Source organism: Syngnathus leptorhynchus, chromosome 4 (assembly GCF_054491065.1).
Source record: "Syngnathus leptorhynchus isolate UIUO chromosome 4, UIUO_Slep, whole genome shotgun sequence".
NCBI classification, from domain to species: domain Eukaryota; kingdom Metazoa; phylum Chordata; class Actinopteri; order Syngnathiformes; family Syngnathidae; genus Syngnathus; species Syngnathus leptorhynchus.
This window is the reverse complement of record NC_141198.1, coordinates 14,292,028-14,308,248: the sequence shown is the minus strand read 5'-3', so window position 1 is coordinate 14,308,248 and position 16,221 is coordinate 14,292,028. Positions and strand designations below refer to the sequence as shown.

General features: G+C 44.2%; 4 protein-coding genes across 7 annotated transcripts; all 4 read left to right on the top strand.

The window, feature by feature from the left end:
* The first annotated feature begins 228 nt into the window (after positions 1–228).
* On the top strand, positions 229–3,541 carry lrrc2 (leucine rich repeat containing 2). 3 transcript variants are annotated; one of them, XM_085908715.1, is made up of 9 exons: positions 229–532; positions 663–769; positions 850–920; positions 1,296–1,452; positions 1,515–1,651; positions 1,728–1,873; positions 1,952–2,104; positions 2,181–2,302; positions 2,508–3,541. In XM_085908715.1, the coding sequence occupies exons 1-9, from the start codon at positions 405–407 to the stop codon at positions 2,555–2,557; spliced, it is 1,071 nt and encodes a 356-aa protein (XP_085764841.1). In that variant the 5' UTR covers positions 229–404; the 3' UTR covers positions 2,558–3,541. The 3 variants fall into 3 exon arrangements, with proteins under 3 accessions (XP_085764841.1, XP_085764839.1, XP_085764842.1); XM_085908713.1 differs by having other exon boundaries at positions 293–309; positions 397–532; positions 1,728–2,104; XM_085908716.1 differs by having other exon boundaries at positions 387–532; positions 628–769; positions 1,728–2,104.
* A 546-nt stretch (positions 3,542–4,087) lies between these two features.
* Positions 4,088–5,311, top strand: gp1bb (glycoprotein Ib platelet subunit beta). The gene is made up of 2 exons (XM_085910330.1): positions 4,088–4,153; positions 4,401–5,311. Exon 2 carries the CDS (start codon positions 4,412–4,414, stop codon positions 5,027–5,029), a length of 618 nt encoding a protein of 205 aa, XP_085766456.1. The 5' UTR covers positions 4,088–4,153; positions 4,401–4,411; the 3' UTR covers positions 5,030–5,311.
* A 380-nt stretch (positions 5,312–5,691) lies between these two features.
* dhx37 (DEAH (Asp-Glu-Ala-His) box polypeptide 37) lies at positions 5,692–12,624 on the top strand. Its single transcript, XM_085910381.1, has 27 exons — positions 5,692–5,909; positions 6,023–6,128; positions 6,195–6,364; positions 6,454–6,566; positions 6,740–7,106; positions 7,181–7,329; positions 7,394–7,486; positions 7,558–7,654; positions 7,835–7,948; positions 8,030–8,246; positions 8,360–8,458; positions 8,535–8,605; positions 8,686–8,821; positions 8,892–8,968; positions 9,115–9,347; positions 9,498–9,609; positions 9,682–9,788; positions 9,898–10,086; positions 10,229–10,353; positions 10,415–10,531; positions 10,730–10,902; positions 10,972–11,086; positions 11,195–11,332; positions 11,416–11,510; positions 11,804–11,877; positions 11,980–12,077; positions 12,164–12,624. Exons 2-27 carry the CDS (start codon positions 6,029–6,031, stop codon positions 12,238–12,240), a joined length of 3,456 nt encoding a protein of 1,151 aa, XP_085766507.1. The 5' UTR covers positions 5,692–5,909; positions 6,023–6,028; the 3' UTR covers positions 12,241–12,624.
* A 257-nt stretch (positions 12,625–12,881) lies between these two features.
* Positions 12,882–16,179, top strand: ufd1l (ubiquitin recognition factor in ER associated degradation 1). Of its 2 annotated transcripts, none has more exons than XM_085910390.1 (12): positions 12,882–13,050; positions 13,304–13,391; positions 13,700–13,732; positions 13,822–13,943; positions 14,072–14,202; positions 14,287–14,359; positions 14,824–14,892; positions 14,967–15,035; positions 15,114–15,164; positions 15,243–15,331; positions 15,404–15,488; positions 15,583–16,179. In XM_085910390.1, the coding sequence occupies exons 1-12, from the start codon at positions 13,048–13,050 to the stop codon at positions 15,655–15,657; spliced, it is 888 nt and encodes a 295-aa protein (XP_085766516.1). In that variant the 5' UTR covers positions 12,882–13,047; the 3' UTR covers positions 15,658–16,179. The 2 variants fall into 2 exon arrangements, with proteins under 2 accessions (XP_085766516.1, XP_085766515.1); XM_085910389.1 differs by having other exon boundaries at positions 12,883–13,050; positions 13,259–13,391.
* Positions 16,180–16,221: the final 42 nt, after the last annotated feature.

Below are 16,221 nucleotides of genomic sequence, written 5' to 3'. Positions count from 1 at the left end.
AATGAACTGTCGAATTTTCAGATGACCATTGCTCATTGCGCTTTTCAAATTGAAACAAAATTTTGAAAACAAATACAAAACCCATTGCGAACTCTGAAGTGCTCGGGCGCCATCTTGGTGCTTGAAGAGAAAATACAAGAAAAGTCAGGTGAAAAAGTCCTTGTCTTGGTTCTCTTCTTTCCGTAGCGTGTGACGTGCCGTTCGCGAGCGCACGTTTTCAAAACACTGCCGAGACTCGACGGTGTCGGGTGACAAGACTCCGCCGTCTGCTACAAATAACTCTCTGACGCACTTGCTATGAACGTGCAGGTTGTGCAGCAGCAAAACATCAGAGGTTAAGAAATTTCACAAGTTGTTTTTTTTCTCCCCCTATTCTGTTCTGTTTCTTTCTTCCAGCAAGCGAGATGAAGTGCGGCGCGATGGCAGCCTGTGACGTCTCGCGGTTGCTTAGCGTTTGGGAATCACGCGCCAGGAAGCATCGGCAGCGGGAGAAGAAAGAGCAGCAAAGAAAAGAGAGGAGCGCACTCCCCAAGTCAGATAATCGATCGTCGAGTCTCACTAACGCCTTTTCATTTTCAACGTTCTCGCAAAACGTCCCGTCTAACTTGCGCAAATGTGATTTGAAAGATGACTTAAGGTCCGACGTGCGTATGTATGCGCAGGATCGAACAACGGTGGCAGTATCGCCTCTATTGCCGGACGCTCGACACGCATCAACGTCACCAGCTCAACGACGATCCGCCAACGCCTGCGCGCGACACACGCACAGGTAAATTACAGATTAGTAAACAGATTAGTAAACAGATTAGTCGTCCTCAAGCAGGGACACATGTTCTGCTGTGCTTTCAGATGTTTTGGCCGACAGCGATGCAAGCCAAGAGAGCGCCTTGTCCTTTCGTCTGTCCGGGGAGCAGTGGAAGGTGAGTGAAGCTCAAGCTTGTCACTTAATTCGACAAATTCGAGAAAGATAAAAACGACACAAAAAGAGAAAACGGACTTGAGGTTATCGTAGAAAGCAGCAGGATGTTAAGTTTGAAATTGGGGAACTTCCAAGAAGAGAGGCAAGCAAAACTCGCCAAAAGAGTGACTCGTTTAGTGCAAGTTTTGTACGCGTTTTTTTTTTTTTTTTTGCAAGCGCTAGCTTCTCCTCTTCCATCTGGGTGGCAGCCAGGCCTGCAGCAGCACCTTGCCAGGGTCTTCATTTCATATCTGATTGCACCAATGTTTGCAGCACATCTCTAAAGCACAAGTCAATGTAATGATGGCAGGACAAAACCCAACTCTGATATGCTCAGGATTTGCCAAAAGATCTGGAGTGGAAGACGTTTTTGCTGGAGTGGCACGTGAGTGGCACCAAAATCCAGAAGCTTCCTGACTATTTAGCATCCTTCAGCCTGCTGAGGGTTTTGGAACTCTCCAAGAACAAACTGGCCCTGCTGCCTCCTGACATCGGTGAGGATCCCCGGGCCGGGGGTCTGGGTCTTCGTCCGTCTCAACTTGGCCTCCTTTGCCAGGAAAACTGTCCCACTTGCGCTGGCTCAACATCAGCTACAACCGACTGTCCCGCGTTCCCGTCCAGCTGGGGATGTGCCTCAGCCTGGAACGGCTGGAGCTGGCTGGAAACCGCAACCTCTCTGAGCTGCCTTTCGAGGTCTCCCGCATCCCTGCTCGTCGTGGCTCTCATTGGCGTGGAAACATACGCGATAATAATCATCATGTGTTTGCAGCTGAGCTCTCTGAAGCACCTGGCTCACCTGGACATCGCGGAGAACGAGTTTGGATCGATCCCCGTGTGCGCTCTCAGGATGAGCTCGCTACAGTTTCTCGACCTCAGCGGCAATCGACTCATCGACCTGCCAGAGGACATGGATAGGTCGCGAGCACGTGTTTGTTTTAATTTTTGTGAGTCCGTGTGGTCTTTGGTTGGTTTCACTTTGTGTGTCTGTGTCAGGCTGAAGGAGCTGGAGACGTTGTTCGTGCACAAGAACCGCATTTCGTATCTTCCTCACAGCCTCACCAACATCGCCACGCTCAAAATGATCGTGGTTAGTGGCGACCCGCTGGTTTGTGTACCCACGCGTCTCTGCAACAACCCGGGCATCAAGTACGTGCGCGCAAACACACACCGGAGACTTTTATGGACAGGGAAATGACGTTCACGCGTGTGTGTGTGTTTTGAGGTTCATCCGTCTGTACGACAGTCCCGCCTGCGGCAAGACGACGGAAGACGGCGGTGAGGAGCCGAAGGACGGAAGGGAGAAAGAATTCATGGACGCTTACGTCAACACACTGAAGGACAGAGGTCAGTGGTCATGGTTTTTTTTTATTTGACATTTATTTGGACGTCAATGAGTGAAGTTGGATTATAACGTGACTTTCATTTTGAAGTTGTGGATGCCAACTCATTTGTTGAAATTTTAAACAATGACTTAAAAAAAAAGATAGTACATCAATTAAAGACTTGAATGCCACACACTTGATTTCAAAGTAAACTTTGTCCTCAACAGAGGACATGCCTTTCTCCACCACCAAGGTGACCATTTCCTGTGTGCTGTGACCACACCCACCGGGAAAATGCCGCATCAATTATGCTAAGATGGAATCGGATCCATCCCTCGTCCATCTCGAAGATTTTTTTTGGAACATTAACTCGGCATCTCTGCTTCAGGAATTTTCCCAACTGCCCATAATCTTTTTTTTTTAGGGAAAGTCATTCCCAAATATGATTTCCAAGGTTTGCTGCTGAAAATAGTGCTGCTAGTAAAGAACATTCGAGTCTGAGCAAGAAAATATCGCTTGACGTGTTCTTTATTAGTTTTAATTGCAATCAAATCTTCAACGATTCAAAACATTCATCACCGAATTGATCTGTAGTCCACCTGAAGGCGTGTATGGACGAGAAACATTGCAATTCCCCTGAAGGGGGCGCTAAATAACCAATTCCCCACATAGTAATAAACGTAGTGCCAAAACTGCTTTAAAATGTTGCACTGCCTAAAACCTAAGATCTTATTAGGAGATGAACTTGTGACTTTTTTCTTCAATATTTCACGTCTAGTACTCTTCGGTTTGAAGCGGAACTTTTGTATCATGAGTGTTTTCTTTTTAACTTTGGGGCATATTTTGACTGTGGCATTTAGATTTAAATGCTGTTTTTTATTCCGTGTGTTTGTTTTTTAATCCTCTTCTGGTGTCCGTAATATTCCTATTCGTCTCTGCACAGTTGCTTTCCATTTATTTAAATTCATCTGATAAGCGTTAAGGAATGCATTATTTATATCAATTGAGGATCCAGAGCAGCTTTTTTATTTTTTGTTATTGGTTGGCTGGTTTAAAACTGATGGCTTTTACACTTGTGTCAAAACCTTGTGACTTTTTTTGCTTTTGTGGAGGAGCAAATACTGTTCTTTTTTTTTGGGAAAGTGTGAATTGTGCCAATGAAGATGAGCAGTGTGTGAATGAACGCCAATAGAAGGAAAAGTGCATCTTCCTTCTGTCCAACTTGACAAATAATAAACATCGTTTCTTGACATTCTGTTAATGGTTCCTGTGAAGGAGTTGTCCATCTTTTCCGGTTGTCAAAGAGCTTGTGGGATGACTTTCTGAATCATTTATCTCGAGCAAGCCATTCTTCCTTTGTCCTTTGACACGTTACATTGACATACATAATAATAGCTGTAAGTCTTGAGAAATGCGAGCATTTAGTTTTAAAACACATAAATTGGCGACCTCTGCTATTTCTTTTATTTCATTTATTATCCTAGGAGAGCGAGCTGCATTTGTAGGATGACAGAAAATATTAGGATTGTATTTTTCTGTTATTCTTCTGGGTTTATTATTTTATTATTTTTATTGGATTAAAAAAAATGGCAATTATGAGTTCTGCAGTTTTGTTCCAGTCATACATTTTCATTTTAAGGCATTAGAATGAATATACGTAGAATGTCACAAAAATAAATATGTTGATTTGTTATGTTCCTAAAATATTGGCTGAGCCTATCAGGGGGATGAACTCGTGTAAAAATGAAGGGAGATAGTGCACAGCGCATATATCCTGTTCAAAGTCTTTATCAGTTAGGTCCAGCCGGCAACATCACACTCTGAAGCTGACGAGAGCAACGCGCCTTAGCAGGGACGACATACAACACTCACGGTAAGTCACATTTCTCAACTTACAAAATGAATGGAGTAGTTTGCAGCAACCAGAGCTACGGCCAGGTATTCTATTTCAGATTGGCTTGTCATACAATTCTAAGAATAAGTAATTGTATCTTCCAGTTGTCCGTTTTCTATAGTGCTTGTCCTCGTTAGGGTTCATGTCGACAGCGTCCACTAGTGCATCGTACTGCCATCACCATTAAGTTAGGAATCATCACCATTCCGCTTGTTTCTCTCTTCAGTCATTTTGAGGATGAAGGGGCTCCGTCTTCTGTGTCTTCTCATCGTTGGAGTTCAAATCTCTTTGGCGTGCCCCAATCCTTGCTCTTGTCGTGGCAGCCAGGTGGACTGCAGCAGCAGGTTTCTTACCTCCTCCCACCTCCCCAGCGTTTTCCCCGCGGGCACCACCGAGCTGCGCCTTCATAATAACCGGTTGACCACCCTCCCGAACGGCCTTTTGGACAAGCTCTCATCTCTCCATGAGGTCTCCTTGCACGGAAACCCGTGGACCTGCGACTGCGGCGTCCTCTACCTGCGAGCCTGGCTGAGACGTCGTCCCGGAGGAAGTCCCACGGCCCACATCAACTGCAGCTCTCCTCCCCGCCTCAGAGGGAGGCTGGTGGAGTATCTGACTGAGCAGGAAGTGCTGGACTCCTGCCACTACTGGTACTGTGACCTGGCTTTGACTTCGCAGGTATTGCTATTTGTGTTTGTGCTGGTGCAGGCCGCACTTCTGGCCGCTGTCATCGTGTTCCTGAGGCGCTTTGAGAAGCTCTCCAGAGAGGCCAGGAGGACCAAGGAGGAGAGCCTCACAGAAGGGGAAGCTCAGAGGGATTCTGTCTTTTTGCCCTTAACTGACAGGAGCAGTTGAAATGGCTGTGTTCAACACAAAAATTATTCACAACATTTTCAAATCATCAAAAATATTTTTTTAAGTATCTGTAATATGCACAAGTTTCAACTATGTAGTCTATGTGCTTATCCTGTATGAATGTTTTGTTTGATTGTAACTGTCTTTGCTGCCCCCATGGACAAGTCACTCTTGGAAAACAGATTTTTAATCTCAATATTTCCCCCCAACCTTGTTAAATTAAGGAGAAAACAAGATGCAAAATTTTCTTTTTAAAAAAAATTGTTTTGTTAATAAAGACATCTCAAGTAAACGTCATATTTCCCTTACATTTTTTCTTGTTGGAAATAGTGTCTTATTTACAAAACACGTGCAAAAATGTAACAGACTAAATACCACGAAAAGCATTTATTTATTTATCAATTTATCCTGAACAAAATTAATTTTAACTTGGACTACTTTTAGGATAAGAGTGGAAAAAAAACTTTGGTCATTTGTTTTTGAGAACTTATTCCCTTTTGTTTTGTTATACGTACTTTAAAGCAGAGACTTCTTATTACGGACCCATTTGATGGTTGCACTCACTCGTGAGGCTTCTGCCGAGTTCCTCTGAATAGGTGAATAGGTCAGTTGCAATATTTTCTTGGAAAAAACAAACAAACAAACAAACAAACAAACAAACAAACAAACAAACAAACTCGATCGTTGTTTTCTTTTTTCTTTCATATTTCACATGTCTAGTACTCTTCGGTTTGAAGCGGAACCTTTGTATCATGAGTGTTTTCTTTCCGATCATGTTTAATTGACGGACAAATTCCTGTTTACACGTGAGGTTGAAGCAAACCCACCATACCAAAGTGTGGCCAATTTCAGGACATTGTTTGCTGCGTGGAAATAAACGGTTTGTACAATTAATTATGTCTTTAGTCGCAAATGAATGTTCGAAAAACATTTTCGCAACTCAACAGTATCCGGCTCGTAATGTGTGCGTGTGTCGGTTTCTCCCTTCCTTAGGTAGAGATGGGTAAACTGAGAAAGAAGCACAACTGGAAAGGGAGACAACAGGGCGAACATCAAGAACCAGTAAACGGGAAAAAAGCTGACATTGTATTAGAACTAGGTGACTGACAACGTCATCATCAATGCGCTTTCCTTGGACTGATTTTAATAGCAATTTCGACCGTAGATGTGAGCAGACTAAAGGGTGTCGATGAGAGCAACGCCTTGGTATTGCCAGCCAACAAAGCAAAAAAGAAGACCTCTTCAGTAGCTCCTGTTTCTAAAAAGAAGCCTTTAACCAAGAAGCAGAAGAAAGAGCTGCAAAAAGTGCTCGAGAGGAAGCAGAAGAAAGCTCAGGTGACAGGGCTTACACTCTGATCTCCAAATCTGTATCCTTTGACTTGTCACTTTTTTTATTCACATGGACATTTTTGTGTTGTTTGCAGAGAGCTGACATCCTGACTCGACTGGCTGAGGTGCAGGTTCCAGAGTCTGAACTGAAGCTCTTTTACACGACATCCAAACTGGGCACAGGGGAGAAGCTTTACCACACTAAACAGTAAGTTGAGACTAACAAATAGTAAGTGGGTAAGTAGCAGTGGTAGTTCCATTTTAGTTTCTAGCCGATATCAATTTGCTTTTACTTGATGGCCCCGATATCCGATCCTGTGATCTGATTGAGACAACCTGTGTGACAAGTTTTAGATGACTTAGTCCTCTCCATTTTTTCAGGTCATCTGATGAAGTTGTAGATGGCGCAACTGGACCAAAGATCAGCAGTCTCGGCGGGGCCAACAGGAAGCGAAAATGGAAAGAAGAGGAGGATGAAGAGGAGCAGGAGGTTGAAGATACGAGTGATGTCTCAACGAGTGATGATGACTGTGATGAAGAGGAAGAAGACAGTAAAGTGAACGAAACCCCGCTGACGAGCACGTGTAAAGAAACGAGTTCCCCCTGTGAGGAGGTAAAAAAGGAGGAGAAGGAAGAACAGCAGGAGATTCAGAAAGAAGAACAGACTAAGGACTCCATGTCCAATGAGACCTCAAAGACATCGCAGCCGGCCGTCTTCATCCCGGTTGACAGATTACCCAAAATCCAGGTTTGCCAAAAAGACAGCAAGCCACTTTTCCCTATGTGCAAAAATTGACGACAATCTTGTGACCGCTAACGCAGGCGGCTCGTCTGAAACTGCCGGTGTTAGCCGAGGAGCAGCTCATCATGGAGGCTGTGAAGGAAAACCCTTGCGTCATCATCTGTGGAGAGACCGGAAGTGGGAAAACAACACAAGTGCCCCAGTTTCTCTACGAAGCCGGCTACGCCAGGTGAGTTGGTCCTCCGTTGAGATGATTGCAATCTCCATTCAAGAACTAATATTGTCTCCTCCAGTGGCACTGGAATGATTGGCATCACTGAGCCGAGAAGAGTAGCAGCTGTCAGCATGTCACACCGAGTCGCCAAAGAGATGAATCTGTCCACACGGTAAACACTTTCACCCTTTAGGCCTTCTGCTGCTCTAAAATGACGTCTGATGTCTGTGTTTGCGTGCTCAGAGTGGTGTCGTATCAGATTCGATACGAGGGCAATGTGACGGATGAGACCAAGATCAAATTCATGACGGATGGTGTTCTCCTAAAAGAAATCCAGAAGGTAGAAAATCAGCTAATAAACAGATTTTTTTTTTTTTAATTCTACTGTATTTGTTATCAATGGTTTAATTAGCAGCACCTGATTATGGAATCAACATCATTATTTTTAAACTGCAAACACACAACGTATATGCAAAAAATTAACTTTTTTTTTTTTTTTGCTGAACCCATATGACCTCAGGACTTCCTGCTGCGACGTTACCGCGTGATCATCATAGACGAGGCTCACGAGCGAAGCGTGTACACCGACATTCTCGTTGGTCTGCTCTCTCGTATTGTTCCCCTCAGAAACAAGGTGACATACGTCCTTTTTTTTTTTTTTTTTATTAAATTAAATATAGTGTTAACGTTCATCGTTGGTTTTGTGCCTCTTCAGAAAGGTTTGCCAATGAAGCTGTTGGTCATGTCCGCCACTCTGCGCGTGGAGGACTTCACTGACAACCAGAAGTTGTTCAAAACCCCTCCGCCTATCATCAAGGTGGACGCTCGGCAGTTTCCTGTCAGTGTGCATTTCAACAAACGTACCCCGCTAGACGATTACACCGGAGAGGCCTTTCATAAGACCTGCAAGATCCACCGCATGCTGCCTTCAGGTGCACCATGGAAAATTTGACCTTTACAAGATCATATTTTAAGTCCAAACTGCCACCTAGTGGAATTTTGATGCTTGTTGTTGTGGACTCAATTTCCCGTCTTCATGCTTCAGGGGGCATTTTGGTATTTCTTACTGGCCAGGCGGAAGTTCACGGCCTGTGTAGAAGACTTAGAAAAGCTTTCCCCTTCAGGAAGGGCGACACAACTATTGGTGAGTGTAGCTCACTTCAAAACAATCCAACATAATCTATGCTTTGGCTTCATTTTAAGAGCAATTTTCTCTTCAGGTGACGAGGACGAAGCAGATTCCTCCGAAGCCGTGAAGAGGTTCAAGAGGGCCAAGCAGAAGAAGAGCGTTGTATGTTGCCGTGCTTCCTTGTCTGTCATTTCACGGATCAAAGATTAGATGATTAAGCATCGACTTGTCTCCCTTTGCAGTCGCTGCCTCGTATCGACCTGGACAATTACTCAGCGCAGCCGGTGGACGAAGGAGACGAGGACAGAGAGGCGGGGATAGCTGAGGACGAGGATGAAGGCTCTGACTTGGACATTGGAGATGATCCTTGCGACACAGGCAAGCCTCGCTGCTCATTTCATGACTCTTGAGACCTGTTGAATCTATCAAATGATGAATGTCCTCATAGAAGAGAAGGCTGACCCGTCCATCCCCATGTATGTCCTCCCGCTCTACTCACTACTGGCTCCTGAGCAACAGGCCAAGGTGAAATCAATTTGACTGTTTAGACTTATTGAAAGTGTTTTCTTTCAGTAATGCCAGGGTGTGTGTGTGTGTGTGTGTGTGTGTGTGTGTGTGTGTGTGTGTGTGTGTGTGTGTGTGTGTGTGTGTGTGTGCGTGCGTGCGTGCAGGTGTTCAGGCCCCCTCCCCCTGGCACTCGTCTGTGTGTGGTGGCCACCAACGTGGCCGAGACCTCGCTGACCATCCCCGGCATAAAATACGTGGTGGACTGCGGCCGAGTGAAGAAGCGCTTCTATGACCGCGTGACGGGCGTGTCGTCCTTCAAGGTTACGTGGATCTCCCAAGCGGCAGCCAATCAGAGGGCGGGCAGAGCGGGACGAACAGAGCCAGGACATTGTTACAGGTCAGTGTGGGACATTTTTATTCATTTCAGTGGTGAATAATGATTTAAGATTCAAGTTATGGTCACGGAATGATAAAATAGTGAAACAAGGCACCACTGTATACGCTTTGGCTTATCAATAAAGGTTAAGAAACACCCCTTCTCCTGCAGGTTGTATTCATCCGCAGTCTTTGGTGACTTCAGTCAGTTCTCAGAAGCAGAGATCACCCGCAGGCCTGTAGATGACCTGGTCCTGCAGATGAAGGATCTCAATATCGAGAAGGTTTGTTCTAGCTCCTCACCGAATTTCTGTTGTTAAAATAAGCGTGACAATGCCCATGTTTATGGTCTGCAGGTGGTCAATTTCCCCTTCCCTACTCCTCCTTCTACTGAGGCCCTTGTGGCAGCAGAACAGTTGTTGGTCTCCTTAGGAGCTCTCAAAGAGCCACCTAGTCTTAGAAGGTAATCTTCCTATCTCTGCTTCCATCCCATTTGCAAAGCACGTCATGGTGGCTTTCTTATATTCTGCCATCAGATGTGCCGTTTTTGTAACGTTGGCGTCTTCTTTCAGCATGAAAGAGATGGAGCGAGCGAGGCTGAGCTGCCCCATAACCCCGTTGGGTAGAGCTATGGCCTCGTTCCCTGTAGCACCGCGCTACGCCAAAATGCTGGCGCTGGGCCAGCAGCAGGAGTGCTTGCCCTATGTCATTGCCATGGTCGCTGCCATGACTGTCCGGGAGATTTTTGAAGACCTCAACAGGTGACCTTATCGATACATCCTAATTATTTCTTACAAATATTTTGCAGACCCTCAAGCTGCGGCTCACGGACCCTCCCGGGATAGCCAGACCACAGTTTGAGAACCCCTAGATCATTTTAAACGTATGCTTTTAATTGTTCAGACCAGCAGGGAGTGAAGACGAGAACTCCAAGCTTTCTCAGCGTCGCGCTCGGATGGCCCAAATGAGGAGGCTGTGGGCGGGGCAAGGACCGTCACTCTTGCTGGGGGACATCATGGTCATGCTGGGTACGTTTGCTGCGCGGCATCCCAAGAGCCAGCCTGAAACGTGAACTGCGTGTGATGTCAGGTGCTGTCGGCGCGTGCGAATTCGCCGGTTGTACGCCCTCGTTTTGCGAAGAGAACGGTCTGAGGTACAAAGCTATGGTGGAGATCCGCCGACTCAGGAGTCAACTCACCAATGCAGGTACTTAAACTCATTTGAATTGTTGAGGTCATATTCTGGTGTTGGTGAATTTGAAGTTTTTGTTCGTAGTAAATTTTAATGATCAATATTAGGTTTACTTTTTGAATTTAGGAACTTTTCCATGATGTTCTAATCCACTTGGAGTTGCCATGTGGTTTGTGGACATGTGAAGCACCGTGCACTTTTATTTCTTCCCAGTGAACACCGTGTCCCCCGATACGGGAGTGTTCGTCGACCCCAAAATGTCTCCCCCTACGGCGCACCAGGTGGTCTGCTTGCGACAAATCACTCTAGCAGGCCTCGGTGACCATCTAGCGAGAAGAGTACAAGCGGAGGAATTGTTAGACGCGAAATGGAAGGAGGCTTACAAGGTGTGCCTTGGGTAATCATAGCTGCAAATACTCGTCCATGGAAATTTCTACCCCTTTTCTTCTCCACAGACACCACTCATGGACGAGCCGGTTTTCATTCATCCGTCGTCACCGCTCTTCAAAACGTTGCCCGAGTTTATCGTCTACCAGGAAATAATGGAGACCACCAAGATGTACATGAAAGGTCAGCTAGTGCTGTCGCAAACAAATCGATGATCGTATCAAATGTTCTGTGTGGGTTCCCCTTTAAGAGCAGTTGCGTGTTGTTTTTGTGTTGTTGTGTTTCCGTCAGGTGTGTCCGGCGTCGAAGCCGAGTGGGTGCCTCGGCTCCTGCCGCAGTACTGCCACCTTGACCCTCCTCTGGAGTCACCGGTGCCATTTTTTTGTTCCTCCACGGGCACCATCAGGTGTCACCGCTCAAGCACCTTCTGTAAGCTGCCACTGATGACGTCGCCATTCATGCTGCGTCTTTTCTCTGCTCTTGACATCAATTGCACACTTGGTGTTTTGCAGTTCGAGTGGCCTGGAAGCTTCCCGCAGTGGAGATGGAGTATCCAGATGGTCTGGAAAGATACAAACTGTTTGCTCAATTTATTCTAGATGGAGAGGTACTGCTTCAATTCCACTTTTCTCAATAATTAAGTATTATGAATATTTCCACTTCACGATTGCATCCCACTTGGGTGTTGATTTTTCACAAAAAATCTTATTTTATATCTGAAATGTGGCAAAGGACATTTTTAAATCTCCTGGTCATGGTTTTGTATTTATCTACTATTTATGTAGGTTATGTTGCATTTCCCCACTTGTTTTCTTACTCTTAGCAATTAGGACCTTTGAAATTATCGTAATGGATTTTACAGATAATCTTGTAGTCTGACGTTTTGTGTGTTTTGTGCAGGTGTGTCCTAAACTGAAAGCCCAAAGGAGCCATCTTCTGTCAAACCCCTCCATCATGATGAAATCATGGGCCAAGTAGGTCATTGTTCTCTCTCTCTCTCACAGTCACACACACGCGCACACGACTTTATGTTCAACGAAACTAAACAAACAAATTATCCCGTCTTTGTGCTGTAGGCTGCAGCCGAGGACAGAAGCCGTGCTGGGAGCTCTGGTCTCGCAAAGAGTCGACTGCAGAGACGCTCTCCTCTCCCTGTGGAAGACTGACAATAAATGTACAAACTTTACGTAGCTGCCAAGACTTGATTGTCAGATTTTATTCAACATCTTTTTGCCTAACCTTGTTGTTTTCTCCCCCCAGTCTTGCTCTCCGAATACTGCCTTTGGCTACCTGAGGCCATGCATCAGGACGTCGCCAAAAGTTGGCCTCCAGTATAAAGCCAACTTTTGAAAGAAAAGAAGCCCTGCATCGGTTGTCATAGTATTTTATAAACTACTGTACGTTTACATGCATTTTCTAATAGAAACGACTTTGATTAGGGTTCAAATGACTTTAAAATTGTGCTTCTGTAAATCATGTGCATGTAATTTGGTCTTCATAAGACTTATTAAAATATTAACACTTGTCTGTGTTTCATGGAGAGGAAAAGGCCCCAGAGCAGGATACTGACACTTCATTGTAGCTGTGGTGTTCTTATTTGATTTTTTTTTCTTTCATCTTTCAGTAGCATTGTGCAGCTTATAGATCACATTAATGATGTTTTTTTTTTTTTTTTTAATAATTCTTCTTGGTCTTGAAAATATTCACAAAAGCAATTGCATATAAATCTAATTTAACGTTTACTTGGGTAAAACAGTCGAATTGCAGATGCAATTGGAAATCACTGTCCCTTTAAAACAATTCACGACTACTTTTTGTACTTCTCCGTAACGACATAGTGGGAGCAGTTTCTGCACAAGTACTGCAGCATTGGTTAGATATGACCATCCCATATAATTGCCGCAAGAACAATAGCGTTACTGTTTGTTGGGTAAAAAATTGTAACGAAAACTATACGAGCGTGATGTTACGAGCCGACCATTGGTTGGCTCCAATTCGTCATCGACTACGTCATCCGCACTTCCGGTTTGGGCGGAAGACAACAGTGGAAGTACTCGGCTTGTATGTTAAATGTCAAAATAGCCTAACACAAGCTCGTATTCTTGTTTTGAGCGCTGCGTGGGAGCAAAGACGACCACGTCGACATGGTAAGCAACAAAAGCTTTCATCTGCCACCGCTGACGAAGCCGTCAAAACTACTGCAACTCGACGCTGTTAAGCTAGCTGCCGCTAGGAACAACAACACGACTAAACACGCACCGTCATCATGAAACTTAACGCAAACAAACCACCATTTTTTTATTCCTCCCTTAACAACGTGTTGTAGTTCGTAACAAATTGGCTTGTCTTGTACAGTTTTCCTTCCATCTCTTTGACCACCCGATGTCCCGTGGCTTCCAGAACCGCTTTTCTACTCAGTACCGATGCTATTCTGTGTCGATGCTGGCGGGTCCCAACGACCGCTCCGACGTGGAGAAGGGAGGAAAAAGTAAGCCGCATCTATACACAATGACACACGATGCACCGTGATGTAAAAAAAAAAAAAAAAAAAAAAAATTACCGATAAACCATGATGACGTTTCATACCAGTTGTGAAACGGTTTCAAATTTATAATGTATTAAGTGTGTCACATATTTTCCCAAGATTATTTTGCAATATTCTGAGATACATTAAATTAACACTTGTCAGAATTTGCAAGTGAACCTAATGATTTGACTTGTTCCACTCCTGTTAGCACACCCTGTACACATTTCTTTTAGCAATATTGTGACTTTGATTTGTGTATTTTTCTCCAGTCATAATGCCACCTTCAGCGCTTGACCAGCTCAGTAAGTGTTTAATCATAATTCCCACTTGAAATGTTTTTTTTTTAGCTAATCCTATAATTTCTAACTGTGTGTGTTCTCCACCTGTCTAGGCAGACTTAATATCACCTACCCAATGCTCTTCAAGCTGACCAACAAGAACTCAGACCGAATGACACATTGTGGTGTTCTTGAATTTGTGGCAGATGAGGGAATCTGCTATCTGCCGCACTGGGTGAGACACACCGAGAATTTGTTATGAAACTGAGTGATGCAGATACAGCTTCCTTGCAAGACCATTTTCATTTCTGTAAACATGTTCCTAACGTAGTGATCTTCACACTATCTTCATTTGCTCCTCAGATGATGCAGAATCTGCTGCTGGAGGAAGGCGGTCTGGTCCAGGTTGAGAGCGTTAACCTCATGGTGGCCACCTACTCCAAGTTCCAGCCGCAGAGTCCGGACTTTTTGGATATTACAAACCCCAAAGCAGTGTAAGACGTAGTACTGCACAGCACCCAACTGATCCTTTTCTACATCGTGGTATGTAAAAGCAATATTGTCACACCCTCTTTCAGCCTGGAGAATGCTTTGAGGAACTTTGCGTGCCTGACCACGGGTGATGTCATCGCCATCAACTATAATGAAAAGGTACACGGATGTTTACAAGGACTTCAATGAGCTACTGTCAATTTCACTTTGGACTACACGACAAATCCAGACAGACCAAACATAAAAAAAACACGAGCAATGATTTAATCAAACAACAACACTAGGATTCCACAAGATGGCGCCAAAGTAATACATTTGAAAAGGGGTGTTAATTTTTTATATCAACTTTATGTAAAGGGGTATGTTAATTTTTTATATCAACTTTATGTAAATTCTGAATGTATTTTCCCAATTTGAACTGTTATTTTTTTTACCCTGCATATTGGTACGACTACAAGAAATGCATATTATATAATATGTCCTACAACCTAATGTTTATTTACAGAAGCACTTAACATCATCTACAAGGTAGTATCAAATGTCATAGTAACTGTGGCGCGACCTGAATTTTTTTTTTATTTTACTGAGTGGAATAAAATGAAGCTTCCTCCAACTGTTTTTAGATTTATGAGCTGCGTGTGATGGAGACCAAGCCAGACAAAGCAGTATCCATCATTGAGTGTGACATGAATGTAAGTATGATTTGACCCGCAATGTACGATAAGTGTGCTTCAGTCCCACTTTTAATCCGTGTTGTCACTTCCAGGTGGATTTTGATGCGCCGCTAGGTTACAAAGAGCCCGAACGCAGGCCTCATCACCAAGAAGAACCGAGCGTACGTGCCGCATTGCAACATGCCTGCTTGTATACGTTTTGCTGGCTCCATAAAATGTGTTTGTCCTCACCTTCTCAGGAGGAGGACGCAGATCCAAGCACTTATGCCGATATGGACACACGATTCAGAGTGAGCGATTGTTAATGAGGTTGACTGGTGTGTTCGGGTCTTTTGTCTTGATGACAATGTGTGTGTTCTTCTCTTCAGGCCTTCACTGGTTCTGGCAACCGTTTGGATGGTAAAACCAAAGGGATCGAGCCCAGCCCTGCTCCGCTGGGCCCCAGCGACATTATCAGGTCAAATGAGATGGTGGTAGTTTAGGATCGATTAAAAACAAAGTAGTCAATGATATTGTTTTTGTCACGCAGAGGTATCCCCAACTACGAGTTTAAAGTCGGCCGGATCACGTTCATTCGAAACTCAAGGCCACTGCCGAGAAGAATGCTTGACGACGTAAGTCTGGTGAAATGTTTACGCCCATTACAGTTAAAAGTGTGACTTTTATTCCAAGGTTTTGCAATCCAAACTCTTTTGTTTTGCCTCTCAGGATGACGCCATGAACAGATTCATCGCCTTCTCCGGAGAAGGACAATCATTACGCAAGAAGGGCAGAAAGCCATGATGAGCTCTGGTCGAAAAGATTGGAAGGCTCATGTGCACAAACACACACATACACAACACGTCTTGTCACCTACACCTGCAAAGTGGAAAACATTCTTTCAGGCGCGCCGAGACGTTGACGTCTGGAACGCTTTGAAATTGCAGTTGTGCTTGTGGAGGTTGGCTTGGACTTGATTACAACTGGGGCAGTGATTTTTGTACTCCCAAATGTGTTGGTGGTTGGTTGAAATTCTTTTACCAAAACATGACCAAGATTCACCTTTGAAGCATTTTTATTTGGATTTGAATTGCCTCTTACTTGAAGGTTACGTTTGCTTGCTATTTTCCATTGTTGATTTACAGTCCACTTCATACATTTTGCTCCCCTATTACGGCCCATTGTTGTGACAAAATGGGTGCAATATTTTTTGAACTTGATTTTAATAATGATGGGAAATGTGTTGAATGTTTCCTGTTATTTTAGGGATCTACAAATATTTTCGTTTTTCTTTATTTATAGATGAATAAAGGATTGTTAAAAGTGTGGTTGCTGTTCTTATGTTCATAAACTGCAACATTGAACAGA